General features: G+C 35.2%; 1 protein-coding gene across 1 annotated transcript; it reads right to left on the bottom strand.

Annotated features, from left to right (window-relative positions):
- Positions 1 to 7,655: 7,655 nt before the first annotated feature.
- On the bottom strand, positions 7,656 to 14,109 carry LOC149787981 (C1q-related factor-like). Its single transcript, XM_089974253.1, has 3 exons — positions 14,025 to 14,109; positions 12,768 to 12,930; positions 7,656 to 8,287 (listed from the first exon to the last, which is right to left on the bottom strand). Exons 2-3 carry the CDS (start codon positions 12,826 to 12,828, stop codon positions 7,842 to 7,844), a joined length of 507 nt encoding a protein of 168 aa, XP_089830379.1. The 5' UTR covers positions 12,829 to 12,930; positions 14,025 to 14,109; the 3' UTR covers positions 7,656 to 7,841.
- Between the last annotated feature and the right edge of the window lie 2,538 nt (positions 14,110 to 16,647).

Below are 16,647 nucleotides of genomic sequence, written 5' to 3'. Positions count from 1 at the left end.
CGAGATGTCTTTGTTGTAAATCTCCGCTGCGATATGCAAGATCGTGATAGTAGCATGCGTTATCGATAGCGTTTACTGGATCCTCGCCAGGATTTGGTTGATTATTATCGTTAAGTCTTATATCTAGCCTTGTACCAGGTCCGCAGTAGTTGTATCCTGGTAAATGTTTCTCTCCGGGATATTTTGCCCAAGGAGCTCCAGGCAGATTTGTTAAGGAGGCAGCGATGTCTCCTCCGGTTCTACTTTTTTTTTTACAAATCTAAACTTGATTGTCTTGCAAACTTCACATTCACCTTTGATTGCATTCCTGTTGTTGCGCGTAACGACTTCGATTGGATTTAGCGTAGCAGTTCGAGTGCGACACTTAACACAATATGAATCCATAATATTCTAATAACATGAATGTAATTGATTTTTCAGCCACGAAAAAACGCGAGCAAGTAAAGCACACCGAGGCATTACCGAATTCGATTAGAATGATAATCATTGGACCATCTGGTTCTGGAAAAACGCAATTGTTGTTGAATTTGATAATGAGATGGCTAAAATGGGACAAATTGTATTTGGTTGCACCGTCCGTTGATGATCAGCGATGTTATAAAGTACTAAAGGAATTTAGCGATAATACTGAGGATGGCACAATAGAATTTATAACGGATATCAATGAATCTCCATCAGTGGAAAGTTTAGACGGTGATGCTAATAATCTTGTTGTTTTCGATGATGTGATGCTGGACAAACAAACTAACCCAGCTAGGATATTCTCGCGTGGCCGACACAAGAACACCGATGTGATTTACGTGACACAGCGATATACGCAAATTCCGAAGGTAATTAGAGATAATTGTAATATTTTATCAGTTTTCAATGGCGTTGATACTCACACACTAAGAAATATCCATCAAACTTGGTGCAATGGCGACATGGACATAAATAAGTTTAAAAATTTCTTCAGTCACGCTCAGGCAACACCACACGGTTTTGTCACGATTAATCTTCATGATCCACGTAGTAGGTATCGAATCGGTCTTGATCAAATTTACTCATAAAATTGCAACCCACCATAATTCATTATGGCACAAACAAATTTTACAATACCCCCCCAAAAAAAATGCTGTTTTTTTTATGCCTAAAAATGCACTTTGGGTTGAAATTTTGCGGATTAATTTGCGTAGGAGGCGTTATTTCTGCTTTCTGAGGCTTCTACGGAGAAATGTTGTGTGGGAGGCTTAAATTTATCTGAGCCACCTGGTCTGTACGACTTCCCTGCTGCTCACCAGGGCATCGTACAGCAGACACCAGACAAACCTGTCCTAACACAGACCTCTTAATGTTGAGCGCCAAGCGAGGCACCTGTTATTACCATTATTGTAAGTCTTTGATGTGACTCGGCCGGGGATCGAACCCACGACCTCTCGCATCCGAGTCGGACGCTCTAATCACTAGGCCACCGGAGCGGGCGGTATATTACAGAAGTATAGCTTCGCAAAATCATGAGTGTGATCAATGATAACTACAATTTTTAGCAGTCTCTTATGGCCACTGTAAACATTTATTATCATTCAGAAAATAAATACAATACACAGTTAACCTGCTGAGATTAACTATCACTATACAATGTGTTATCATCATAGAAAGTTTACCACTGAATAAGCGTACGTATTCATACGTCATAGTACACTGGACGTAAATGGCTTAGAGACTCTTAAACCTATGTTAGTAAAAGCATCAAGTGTTCATCACTGTGACCTCCGGTTGCGACATAGTAGTACTAAGAGAGATGCATCCAGCTATTGGTAATGCACAATTCAACACAGGTGGGTGGGGGATGGTACTTTGTTCTGACGAAATGGCTAAAACAGATTATGGTAATAATGATGACCCATTTCTATTAGTTAAGTATCATGTACCATTTAGCAGTGAGTGTGTGAAAAAAAAATAGCTTACAAAAAACATTGTCCACAGAATTTGATGCAGTCAGTGTACATCAGTATGAGTACGTATGTAATGAATATGAAGTGCCAGTGTCACTTTTGAATAACCCATGTAGTGGCAAGGAGAAGTGGATTTTGAATAATCCATGTAGTGGCAAGGAGAAGTGGATTTTGAATAATCCATGAAGTGGCAAGGATAAGTGGATTTTGAATAATCCATGTAGTGGCAAGGATAAGTGGATTTTGAATAATCCATGAAGTGGCAAGGAGAAGTGGAGTTTGAATAATCCATGAAGGGGCAAGGATAAGTGGATTTTGAATAATCCATGAAGTGGCAAGGATAAGTGGATTTTGAATAATCCATGTAGTGGCAAGGATAAGTGGATTTTGAATAATCCATGTAGTGGCAAGGATAAGTGGATTTTGAATAATCCATGAAGTGGCAAGGATAAGTGGATTTTGAATAATCCATGAAGTGGCAAGGATAAGTGGATTTTGAATAATCCATGTAGTGGCAAGGATAAGTGGATTTTGAATAATCCATGTAGTGGCAAGGATAAGTGGATTTTGAATAATCCATGAAGTGGCAAGGATAAGTGGATTTTGAATAATCCATGAAGTGGCAAGGATAAGTGGATTTTGAATAATCCATGTAGTGGCAAGGAGAAGTGGATTTTGAATAATCCATGTAGTGGCAAGGAGAAGTGGATTTTGAATAATCCATGTAGTGGCAAGGAGAAGTGGATTTTGAATAATCCATGAAGTGGCAAGGATAAGTGGATTTTGAATAAAACTTGGAGAGAGAACACATGGGCTGTTTTTCTACACATACTGTTTGCAAATAAAATGGATTCCAGTAAGTCCTCAACAACCTTGGCCATTATTAGCATTTTATGAAAAAGACAATATAACAATTCTCCATGTATTTCGATAATAATAATAATAATAATAATGACATCATGCTAGTCCCAAACATTATGCTGTACCCAAAATTAAGAGTTAGAATCACAATTCTAGAGAACTAATTCACCGCTAACATGTACATAACAAACTGTACAAATAAGTGTCCCTTTCCCAATACGTGGCCTATTCCACACACCGTAGAATCCAGTGTAGAAAAGTACATTGATATATACATGAATAAGTGTCATATTCATTGTCATTAAGCATGTTACGCCATACTTCGTTTAACAGTCACCATTTGTGACGATCATGACAGCAACCAGAACTTGTACGAAATGCCATATTGTAAAGTATAAAATGCTGACATATCTTACCTGATTTGTTTGTAATTTTGCTATAATTTGTATTTTCTTAATTTGATTCACACGCGAAAAGGCATACCACAAATTAGAATAGGTCTCCTACTTGCTATTAAATTCAATATACATCTTATTTATGTATTCATATAAATATTTATTTAGAACAAGTAGCTAATGGCACGTATTTTTCATTATCAAGACCGAAAGACTGATGATACCTGAAGATATAAAGTTTGGTGGATTAATACTTATAGAAGTACACGCGCTGAAAGTTGAGAAGTGTGTGTGTGTGTGTGTGTGTGTGTGTGTGTGTGATTTGGAATTTTAATGTATCTTTAACATTTTTTTCTCAGTCATATCACAAAAAGGTTTGCAGTGTGGCAGTATTTTATAGTGATGACTGGGGTATCATGCCGTAGACATGTGGGGCCCCGAGTGGCCGAGTGGTCTAAAGCGCTCTCCGTTACGGATCACTGCCATCTCACCTCTGTCTGCGTGGGTTTGAGTCTAGGATTCGGCCAATGTGGGTATTAGTAAAAACTGTCTACGGCTGAATATATTTCTCCACTGAGATCGCCTGTGACAACATTGTCTGGCTGCTTGGGGTTGTACATATATAATTTGATGAGCAGATCAATGAAATACGTAGGAAAGCTTCACGACAACAAGTCTGTCAAAGGGTCAAAGGGCATTGGTAGGTATAAAACTTAAATAGGAAATTGAGTAGCTATCTTTTAATCTTTTATTATTTCTGTCTTTAACTACTGTCCTTTAGAATGACACTTTTGTGACAAAGAGCCAACTTTGAAGCTAGAAATGAAAATACATCTACGCAGTTTATAAGAACATATATGGCATTACACCGATATATTTCTCAAACCTTGTTTAAAGAATATAAAATATAATCTTGTTATAATTTCAGGTACAGTAAAACTTAGAGAGGAGATTCTAAGGAAAGACAAAGCTTCGAAACGTTCGGTAAGTTATTTGATCGATTTTTGCAGAATATTATGGCATTTTAATTGTAATTACTTGGAATATGTATACTTAATTATTAGGATCGTTTAGTATGTAGAATCACCTTTGTAGTGTTTCATTTACATGCGTATTTGAGAAATGGGCTTGAGTTTTACGTAGAGAATTATGTAGATTGTAGATTGTTAGCTTGTGGTTAGAATTAATTTTGTAATTCGCTATTGGGTTAATTCGTAGTAAACTAGTGAATTTATTAATGTTTATGTTAGAATTTACACATGCTTGAATTGTGAGTTGGGAAAATGGTTGAAGCATGCAAGATTAGTTACTGTGGACTTATTTATATACTAAAGCATGGATATTTGAATATTTGTATACTTTGGATGAGTTGTAATGTAAAGAAATGCGCCTGATTGTTGTGACATTGTTTAGTATAATGGGATTAGGAATATGTACTGATGCGTTACGTAATTTATTGATGTATGTATGAGAAGTAATTGTTACCGTGCTTTTATTACTTTTATTACGACGTTGTTTTACCATACAAGCACGTATGTGTATTTCGATGGAAATAAATGCGTGACCGATGAAATTTAACAGCCGTTATCTGATGATAGGCTGTGTGTAGTGTGAGATGAGAGGGCTACGGAAAATATTATAACGTCCTTGTGTTTTCACAGGAAGCTTTTTAGGGGACTGAACTTCCGGTTCAGTTGAGTCCTGAGTCTCCAAGAGGTGGAGACGGATGTGTGGCTAGCAGAGCAGTCGGAGTGGACCACAGTCTAGTCGGTGAAGAGAAGGTCTGAGAGAAGCTGTATAGAAAGTTGAGCATGAGGAAAAGGTGGATAAGGAGGAGGAGTATAGAGACTCGAGGAGGAGAAGGAATGTGGAGAAAGTCGAGAGGAAGAGAACAAGGAATTGAGAGGAATAGAAGATATAAGGATGAGTAGAATACAAGGACAGTTGGAAATCTATCTCACACTACTAATCACGTGATGCAGTAGGCTATTACAGGGTCGATAGGAAGGAGAGTACTTGGGAAATGTGAATCATTTGTTATTAAATTGTTATTAGTTGAAATTCACTTTTTGTACATTCAATCATTTAACCGTCGGCATTGCTGACTGGGGGCTCGGAGCGTTACATCAATATTTCACTAATTTGACGTCCAATATTGGGAGCACCCCACCCCAACCATAACATCCCTCACAGTGGGGTATGCTAATTATATGCGGTCTCGCGAGTATATGAAGCGTGACGCCTTTAACAAAGGGCAAAAGACAGGTCATGATGGCCTAGTTATATTTAGTGTTACATGTGACAAGGTCTCCGACTCCAGTAGTATAGTTTTACACACAATTATTTTTAATTGCAAACAGAATGACACTGAAATTAAACTTCAACCGGACCTCTCGCAGGGGTTATGTGAGGGACCCAGATATGGAAAAGATCTCAAAAATCCGCGCAGGAGTGTTAAAGAAGGTACTTATGACACAAAAACACATTGACCGATAAAGATTGAGTTTTTCATTTATGTGTGAGCTTTTTACGTTGTCTTTGCCGGATGATACAGAATGACCTCTACAATATACTAATTTAAAATATAAACTTTTTTAATGAGATAAGTTTTTATCTTTAAAATGTGTATGCGAAACGAATCTCGCAAATAACTGGATATTTATCCTTACTATAAGTTATCATTAAGAAACTTTAAGGTGTTGACGTCACGGCTAGAAAGTGTGTCAGAGATGCAGGTGCAGCATTGTTCTTATTGCACGTGCTTAGGCTCGAATAAATAGTAAAACAAGAAAGAGAGAAAACAACAAGCTTTGATAAAATACAATAATTTATTTCCCTGGAAAAATTCTGTAAAAGTTATACGGGTTTATAGAATCAAATTCAAAAATAATCCAAGAATAATCCACGAATAATATTTTAGAAGTCCTAATAACAAAATGTTCTACTGATTTCAAGTTCTAATCCCGACGAAGAATCCAAGATGGAAGACGATGACGTATGAAGCAATCTGTAGTGTTGAAGTCTACAGTTCCTTATAGAAAGAAGAATTATCATTCCGATTTCGGATATTTAAATAAATTTTTATTAACAAAACTGTCCTTGTTCAACAATTTCACATGAACACACGTATGTTCCAGACAAATAGCAGAATTAATCTTTCTGAATGCAAATAATTTTAAATAACTCCAAACAGCATAACATACAAATTCCAGTGTAAGAGAACGCCTAGCTGCAAATGAGAATATCTCTTCAAAACAGAGGTTATATCGTCTCCTAAAACGTAAACAAGGGGTTACGTGATCATGTTCTAGAAGCTTATAGAAATTAGATACATGCTAAGTTCACGTCCACCCAGTATGGCCCTGACGAAAACCAATTATTTTACTCTAAGAAATAAATAAAAATATATAAAAATTGTTTACGTGGTTGCTAAAAATTTTTAAGCAAGGTCCTGATTTATATCAACACCTGGTGTTTATAAAACGAACAGTTATGGTCAAACTATTTTCTGAAAAAAGTATCGTCTCTAGTGAATAAATTTACATTACAGTAGCATGTAATGAAAAATGTAAAAAAATTGAACTGACAAACAATTAAATTGAAATAAATATATATTAAATCCTATATAATTAAATCAAATCTACATAACAATTGTGCATAAAGAAAATGCGAAGAACTGCCATGTTCTCAGTTCTGAGAAAACTAAATGTTATGAGCCAATGCAGCTGTGACTTTCATTTCACCTTGTCTTTTGTGTTGGGGGTGGGGGTGAAGGAGAGCAAACTTGCTTGGTTTACATGACTTAATTAAGCATGAAGTTCTGCTCTGAATACAATAGGTAAAAATCTTCATTGTGAGTTTATTAGCCTAAACAAACTAGCTGCAACTCTCCCTCTTGTGCAAACGGTAAAAAGGACGGCTTACACCACCTAGCTCATAGTAGTCCGGTATGATCACTTGTCCGATATTTCAATAAGGCACGTACGACCTAGATAAAGAAAAAATATTTTGCACTGAAAAAATTAACATTTATAGCAATAATTAATAACTCTTTATTTTTAATTTAATACACATAAATTTATAAAGATCATAAAGATTATACAGATTATTATTATTATTATTATCATTATTATTATTATTATTATTCACGAATACCTTTTCTTTAAAGAATAGCCCATGTATGAGAATATCAAGTGTAGGAGAATAATGCTTCTTAGCCGTTTTTCTCAGTATAGAAGTCAAGGAGTTTATCAACTCTTGAAAATCTACTATTGGGGAAATGACCGGAAGTGACGATATATGGTCTAATATTTGTTAGTCTGAATATTATCTCTACTCACTGAACTGTGGTTATTCAGACATGATAGTTGACTAACAGTTCTCCTTAAATTATGTAGCAATTATTACATTTTGTCTTGCTGCAAGCAGGATACCAGTGAAGCTACAAAAAAGACAAATATTCATAAAAAGTTTTGGCGATAAAAGTTTAATTTGTTTTGGGCGAGTCAATTAACTATTGTTGCCTCTGCAATTAAAAAAAATATCATCAAGCAATCAGACAAGCATGATTTCGTCACCAGTATAAGGAAGTACGGATTAAAGTTTATCTTAGGTGTCCAAACTAACTTGGACGAAAAATGTGGGAAACACATTAAATGTGTATCCGATATCCAGAAAAGGTCGGGTAGAACCATCCTGCGGCTGTATTGGAATAAATTCCATTTCCCTTGGAAACGCCTATCCACACAGCATCTGAAGTGTTTAGTCGGAGAACGGCCGAGTTACCTCCCATATTGAAAGACATTTCGACGCCAATCCAAACATGGACCATGTATTCCCCGTTGACCACAAGACCTGTCACAAGATATGTATCAGGAAGGGAATAACCCTTGGCATGTGCAGTTGTCCATGTAAAGAAGTAGGTCCCCTGAACAGGAACTGTAAAAATCCCCGTCGTCGCAGAGTATCCATTCCCCTCATTTGTAGCAACCTTGTCGAAGATTAGCTTCTGGTTAACTCCTAGATTCGTCAAGACTGTTTTGCGATAAGCCATAAAGGCAATGCTTGGTGCTGTGGTGGATAGGGAAGTTGAGGAACCTATAATAAAAAGATGCTATTCATACGTAGGCTATTAAAGCAAAATGCTTCTCTCCCTTCCTTACAAGTTGGAAAACACACGTACAACGTGAGCTGGTAAGAGTTTATTGAGTAAACATAAATACTTTGTTAAACATAGTATTGTAATATATTGAATTTAAAGAGTAGTGTGATGACCATTAACCCCAGATTTCAATTAGACTGAACACAATTTTTCTTCCAGGATTTGCCAAAATGTGTTTATCTCCTTATGCAAGTGTCTCAGATTTACAGTTATATATTTTCTTGTCTTCTCTGAATTCATGTTTTCTTTTCCTATCCTTTGCTTTTCCTTGCATTTTCTTTGGATTCATGTAGGTTGTTCTTTATAAAGTTTTCTATCATTTTATTGTGCCTGTTCTTTTCACGTCGTTCTGTTACATTTACAGTTGATTTGTCGTTTGTATATTTTGCTTTTTGAAACTTCAAAACTTCCTGATATCGCTCTAAACGAGTGACTTGGCACAAGCGCATTTTGCTGTTATTCGTCAAGTTAGAAACCCATACTCGATTATTTTCTTATTTTTACTTTTGAAACTCGAAGAGACTGTGCACACTTGTAAACCTCCTTATTTTTTAAATTATCACTTTTTTAAAATTAGGTTTGTATTTCATATGTTGGAAAACTATACTCACTGGAGAGAACGAAATGAAATGGTGGGGGGCAGGGGACAGGAGAGAAACGAGATGGTGTGTACAGAAAGCATAACAGAATCATTTCGATTATCAGATACACTCATTTTTGCTAAGACAGCGAGCTCTTTGTTGTTTATGGCACACCAAAAATACATCATTTCTTAATCTTAAAGCCAGAATAAATTTGGTAATGTTGTGGTAAACATATATTTTATGCTGCAAGATGTTATGCGGATGAATCTGTTGGTATATGTATTTTATAATAGTCATGCTTCCATTATTTGCAGGCGGTTTAGGTCGTACTCCTGTTGTACAGATAATAATTAGAGTAAACTATTCCAAACATCCCCTGGCGTCAAATGGTTGTGTTTCAGAACAAATCCAGCGATACAGGTGACTAAAATGTCTTAACACTGGGAAAGTCATCAGCTATGGAACACGAACGTTGAGGGAAATCAGTAACCTCAAAGACAACTCAAGGATGAGGGAAATCAGTAACCTCAAAGACAGCTCAAAGATGAGGGAAATCAGTAACTTCAAAGACAGCTCAAGGATCCACATTCTGAAATGTGCAACTGAATGAAAAGTTTGGCTTCCCAGCATAAAGAGGAGGCATCTTCAGCCTCCGTTGTTTACACGTTTTTATTTTCGGGGAGGAAAACGACAAAGGTATAGATCAACTAGGGCGCCAACAACCCTTTGTGTATGTTGCTTTTTTGAAACTTCATAACTTCTTGACGCCAAAGTTGTAGTTCAACTAGGGCACCAAAAACCCGTGGTCCGACCCTAGGTAAAATGTATATAATTTAATGTTTTTTTTTTCTGTTGTGTGTGATGAGATATTGAGTCACAGAAAAGATTAATTTGAAATCTGAAAATGAAGAGTTGAAAATTGATTTACAGTTCGTGAAAATGTAAATGTTCAACTGGATGCAGGACTGACCATTCTCTTGTAAAAATGAAGATAGCTTTCAAAAAGGAATTTAAAAGGAAAAATTCAAAAAATTTAATAATTCAAGATTAGAAGACCTGGAAAATGTTATAAGAGTAAAATAAGCCATCTTAAAAGATAAACGTTAATAGGTTTGTACTGAACAACTGGACAATTTTGAGCCTGTATCTTCATCGGATTTTGAATGTGTAACAAATGATCAACATCTATTTAAAATGCTTCTATTACAATTTATTGGAACAACAATTTCGTATGCATCTTGTATGAAAAGAAAACTCAAGATCGACAGGAACATCAACTAATTGCAGTTATAAAATTTTAGACGAGAGTTTTTAGTGAAGCATGACAACTTGTGGAAAAAATAAAAGAGTTAGAAGATTTTAGGAAGGTAAAGTTGGATGGAATGAGGGTGCGGTCTAGAGCTATGTAGACTGAAAGAAAGTAACTAAATTTCTCTGTCATTTGGAAAATAGAAATTATACGAGTAAATTGCCGCATCTTGCAACAAGCAATGTTTTTAACACAGAGTCAAGAAGACATTTGAGGTTGAGCAAAACAAATTTATATGAGTTTATATAAAATTCGTGAAAGTGATTCTGTTTCTCTTGAAATGCTACTTAATTGCGCAGACATTCAAGTACAGAAACATTACTTTAATGGTATCGTATCACATACAGAAGCTGCACATTTTTTAAAAATGCCATGAAAAATCCCAGGATTTGGTGGATTATTTTGGAAAGATGTTGGATAGTGTCTAGCGAGGGTCATTAATTTTAGGTATGAATTGGTGAATTATCTTCCCTCAGGAGTTATTACATGTGTACCACAATGTGATAAACCCAAGTGGTACATTTCAAACTGGAGACCCATTTCACTTCCAACTGTATCATACAAAGTTGCTTATGCAATTATTGCAAGTAGGGTTGATACTTTGTTTCCCATAGTTTTGCATATGGATGAAGCAAGGTTTCTACAAGAACAGGAAACTATAGATAACACAAGAAACCAAAAAAGCTCACTATTTCTTTACTATATATTTTGATTCGTTTTGAAAAGATTTTGTTTGTGTGGTTGTGTGTGATTTTAATTTTTGACGTAGCTTTAAAACTTTTTAAGTCATATCGCTACGATGTCTGCAGTGTGGGATAAACTACTTTAAAATCTGCGTTGACCTTCAGATTTTGCCATCATATTTATAATCCATGTAAGTGTCGCAATGAATGACCAATGAATATGTCATACTCCAGCTGCAAAAAAGCACTTGTCAAAATAATGTATTTCCTGTTCAGTTCAAAATTTTGGTCACTTGTACTGACTTTTATGCAGAATAGACCTTTAGGACCTGTCAGTCAACCTTGCTGAGTAACTGCTTATCTAATTACCTAGTCAATGTGAGAGCAATATGAATCACCACAGGTCAGGTGGGAATACATGTCCTTAATTTGTATTGCACAATGAAGGACAACCTGTGGGAAATGTTGCCACAACATGACTAAAACCTGGAAGCAGAAGTTACTTTCTTTTACGTAATATAGGACAACCTGTGCAAATGTTGCCACAATCTGGACTGAAATATTCAAAATGTATAGTAACCCTAACCCAAAGTATCTCATTTTACGCAAATGTTTTAAAATTTTCTTATTGTTGCATTAAAAAAGATTTTTTTTTTTGCAAATGAGCACAAAATATAAAAAAGTGGAATTTTTATACAAAGTAAGATTTTTACAAAAATCTAAATTTGTGCGTGTGTGTGTGATTTGGATTTTTAATGTAGCTTTAAAACAATTTCAGTCCTATCGATACGCTGTCTGAAGTGTAACAGTTCATAGTGATGTCTAGCACTAGGACATCATGCCGCAGACGCGTAACATGATGTCTCACCCAGTCACATTATATTGAAACCAGTCCGACCAGTCATTAACTAACCTCTTAATGCTGAATGCCTAGCGAGTGAGAAGATTTTGACTAAGATGCATGGTCATATATATATATATATATATATATATATATATATATATATATATATATATATATATATATATATATATAATTGTATGCAACTTTAATGTCGAAACAACAAATGTTTTCGAATTAGTTTGGTATTGATACAGGGCGTTAACAGGGATATCCATTCTCCTCATGTCTTTTATGCTGTGTGTGTTCTTGACCGTTCAGAGAAATCTCTAATATCTGCTTTACATCTTTCATATCAATATTCCAAAGCTTCCAAAAACGATAAAAACCAATAGTAGTACAGGATTGGAAGTATAATATGATTCTTTGATTGTTTACCTGAAAGTCCTATAAACTGGATAGTAGTAGATATTGATAAATTGTATATTGACCCTAATAAACGATCTGAATCAAAATTGGAAGCATATAATAAAATGGCAAACGTTTTTTTTTTTTTAAAGGAAGAATGTGGACCATAATTTTATTGATCTAATAATGAAAACATGGAATAGTAAAAAGAATTTAGCGACAAAGCATTGAACATTTTCAAACAATTATATAACTTATTTGGGTTAGCAACGGAAAGAACAGACCAAAAAGTCCACCTTTATTAGTAAGCGACATATTGGTATCGCTACGTAAGTTATATAATTTAAATAAGCGCACTCCTGGTTACATTTTATTCATATTGAATATTTTAAAATGTAAACCTTAGGATGAAAACTCGTCTGATTTTATACGATTTTGATGAATATATTGTGTCTTAAATTACTACCAATGGTATACTTTGAAATATCAATTTTGGCGAATAATAATAACCACAAAAAATAATAAGCTATTTTCTCCATATTAATCGATGTTTACCTATGACGATTTTCTGTACGTTAGTAAGATGCTTACCTGTTGCAAATTTTTCCACAGTCCTTGTAAGGTTTGCTACTTTCAACATCAGGATTTCCATATCATTTTCCAATTAAAGACGTTTCTCCTTTTCTTCTTCAAGACGAAACCTGACGGCGCTGACGTCACGGCTAACCATGCTGTCTAAAATGCCGAGAGAAGACTGTGCGAATAGAAAATGTAGAGCAATACAGAAAACCTCCATTTTCTTCCAACCTTTCTAAAATTATTGGTGGCAAAAGCAAACTCAGAATGTGACTAACATTAATTTGTTTACAGACTTTGCTAAAACCAGTAAATAGAACACGCAATTCAGCATCATTATCTATATACCAGATGGAATTCCGGAAGCTGTTTAAGCGTTTCTGCTACAATTTAATGAGACTAATTTGAATTCCTTGATATGCATGACATCATATATAGGGTCACAATGTCAAAGTCATCTTTGATTAGCCTGTTTTTCGTTATCTCAATGAATTGCTTAAACAGATACTGTCACAAACCACTACTATTAGCTGGCTTGAATCTTTCGACGATCTGTAACATTTAATAAGCCTCATTTCGTCCTCATAAAGAGGTACATCATATTAAATACAGTGATAGATTTTTTGTCCTATTTAAATCCACTTCTCTGACATAAATGTGTCAAGCATTTTTTTATACCATTAAGATACGTGAACCAAGAATGGGAAAACCACAGCAACCTAACCAACATATTGGTAATGTAGTGTCACGCTCACTACCTAGAGACTTCAATCTTTTGTAATATTTACGAATTAACAATATAATTATACAGAGAAGAGAATTTTCAATTCGTACTCAACGGTACCCATCGCCTTGCCTGCAAGCACGGACCTCTATACCATCTCAATCATGCACAAATCACCAAACCTTATGCTATAAAGTCGCTGCCGTTGTTGCCGTTGTAGGTTTTAACGCCATTTTCCAGCACAAGATAGGCTATACATGGCGGCCAGTATCAAAGGTGGAGGAAGAGCTTTCTTACATACCCACATTGGTATATTAGATGAGAATAATCATTGGATTGATATGCAGGTGTGTCTTCTGAGAACGTGTATTTAACATTAGTATCGACTATACTTGCTGAGAATTTAGAAACTCGCCAAACCAGACATCGATAAGAAAATATGTACCTAACAAAGTAAAAATGAAAATGAATAGGAAGAAATGAAAGAAGGAAGAAATAACATAAAGAAAAAGAAAACAAATGTAAATAGTTCAATAATCTGGATTTACCTAGAATAAAGAGGGGCTTAACCGTTATATTCAAGAATTGTATCCTCACAGCATTCGAAAGTTTCCATTCACTTGTGTTGTGGCTAAATAATAATAATAATAATAATAATCAGAAGAAGAAGAAAAAGAGAAAATTACACGATTGGTGGGCAAAATGCTCACGCAAATATACATTCTACTTTGCTGCATCCAACCAAAATTGTCGGACTAGTTGCCTCAGATACAATCCAAAAGGGTGATAACTCTTACTAAAGTCATGGAAGCAGTGATTAGTATGCACATATTCGTATGACGATCATGCAACGCATTGCACGCCAAGCATCAGAAACGTCTCTCAGCAACTACGAGACAAGCTTCAGTCCCAGAATTATGTCATACAGAGCAACCTGTTTTAAGCCAAAAGGGCAATAACTCAATGTACAAGCACAAGTGCACAGTGATCGAGTGGTTTCATGGATTAAACATATTTTATTGTCGCAAAAAAATACAATAAGATTGGACACAATTTAAATATTAGCCCTCTCTCTTTATACTGCAAGTATCACAACATATTCAACATGAATGCAGTCACTAATAATGACAAATGATTGGAGAGAGAGAGAGAGAATAAAAAAGAGAGAGCACAACGACAGTAATCACATTTTGAGTAAGTTATTGCAGTCGTCAGGGAAAGGTTATGTATTTAAATACATGTATAATTCTATATTTTTCATTTGCACCGCCCTATCCCCAAAGCAGTAAATCTAAACTATCAGTTGCATATATGACTGAGTAATTTTCTCATAAGCTCAGTTTGTTGTCAACTAATCTTGGGACAGAACAAGAAATGCATGGTCGTTTCAGTTCTATCGCAGGAACAAAAGGGGTGTCTGCAAGCTGAACACGATAAAGATCAGCTTTTAATGAACTTACAATATGTCGTAATTCAGTACGGATAATATCTAAGGTTAGAATAATAAAACGTGGCTCTTTCCAAGATACGATTTTTGGACACAAACACTTTTTTCAAAGCAGTAAGACATGCAACACAAGGTATCCTGTAAAGCAACAGCTCTTTCCCCCAATTTTTCTGAATCCGTCAACGTGCATCCATCCTAGACTACACTGGCATATTAAAAAATGTGCCTTATATTAGTTTTATAAAGTTTTGATAAAATTTGCCTACTAAGTTGGTATTTAAGTTTTCGAAAAGAGGCTATTCGAAATAATGCTGTTTTTAAAATGCTATAAATGCTACCAATGTGAAAAGTCAATTTGATATTTGCTGAAGGTAGTAATCCAAAATGGCGATGAAGATTCATATATTTGAGATGAATATTTTCAAAAACAGCTTCAGGAATATTTTTTCAGTTTATATTCTTGAAAAACATAGCCGTTCTTTTTTTCCTGGATTAAGAATGGAAGTGGTGGAATAAAAGTTGAATGATTTATCATTTCAAAACTGATCTTGTAATTTTCCAAAATGTTTTTGGAGCATTTTTGTTTAGAATCTGTAATATGTGTATCAAATATATTGATTTTTAGCATGCATTTTAATGTTGCTTACTTTATTTCTGATATGTTTGAATGTATTCCAGTCGATTATCTACCACGATTCAGGTCAAATATGCGTGCTCTGTCCCATTTCATTATCATTTTTCTTAATTGGCAACCAAACCACGGTTCATTGCACGGGCGAACTGCTGCAGATTTAAAAGGAAAACACAAAGCTGTCAATTGTAATAATTTGGTTTTGAATACATATGTTGGAACATCATTATCCGTTGGTGTTAGCAAAAGATCTGCCCAGTTAGTTCCTGTTATCAGAGCTTTTCATTAGCTAAAATCAACTTTGCTGTAAACCCAGACAGGGTAGGCCGTTTGGTTAATGTTAAATTTCCATTGTCGCTAGGGTGACCCCATTCACTACTACCCAGACAGGGTAGGCCGTTTGGAGGTACACGTTAAACACTGATTGCTGTAGTAGAAGCATCACGGTCACTAAATTCTTTATCAATTTTTAAAATGTATATATGAATATAGTTGTAGCATTATTTACAAAGATTGGATCAAGCAAAATTCTATTAGGAGAAGTGACTCGTGTAGGATATGCTATCACATTTCGTCGACTATATATTTCCATTAAATTAACTAAACTTGCAGAGATAGAAGGTACAAGTAAATCAGTGTTATAGTCCCTGATATTAATACTACGTTTGTAGTGTCACTAACGATATCAATAGAAGTTTCAAAATTTTGCCTGAAACTTGTAGGAGAGAAGATTGATCTGTGCATTGCCCCTAAGTATAATTTATCTGAGGGTAACGTAATCGGTTAATGTGCACATTTTTCTACACAATACTAGGATTCAAACTAGCGTATCAAGAAACTAAAGAAAACTGTAACATTAACCTGTGTTAACCTCGAGATTAGTTACATGTGTATTTATATATCAAATGTAAATGAAATACGGGATCCAATCATCCATATTTATCTGCGTCATGGTTTGCATCAGGAATTTGAAAGCACATTTGATATATGTTGCCTCTGTTGATTGTCTGGATTATGCGCCTTGTTGCTGTAATAATTTGTCTGGATTATGCGCCTTGTTGCTGTGATAATTAGGAGACTCTCCCCAAAAACA

This window comes from Sinohyriopsis cumingii, chromosome 11 (genome assembly GCF_028554795.1).
Source record: "Sinohyriopsis cumingii isolate HCF-2022 chromosome 11, ASM2855479v2, whole genome shotgun sequence".
Lineage (NCBI taxonomy): Eukaryota > Metazoa > Mollusca > Bivalvia > Unionida > Unionidae > Sinohyriopsis > Sinohyriopsis cumingii.
This window is presented reverse-complemented; position numbering and strand designations above follow the sequence as displayed.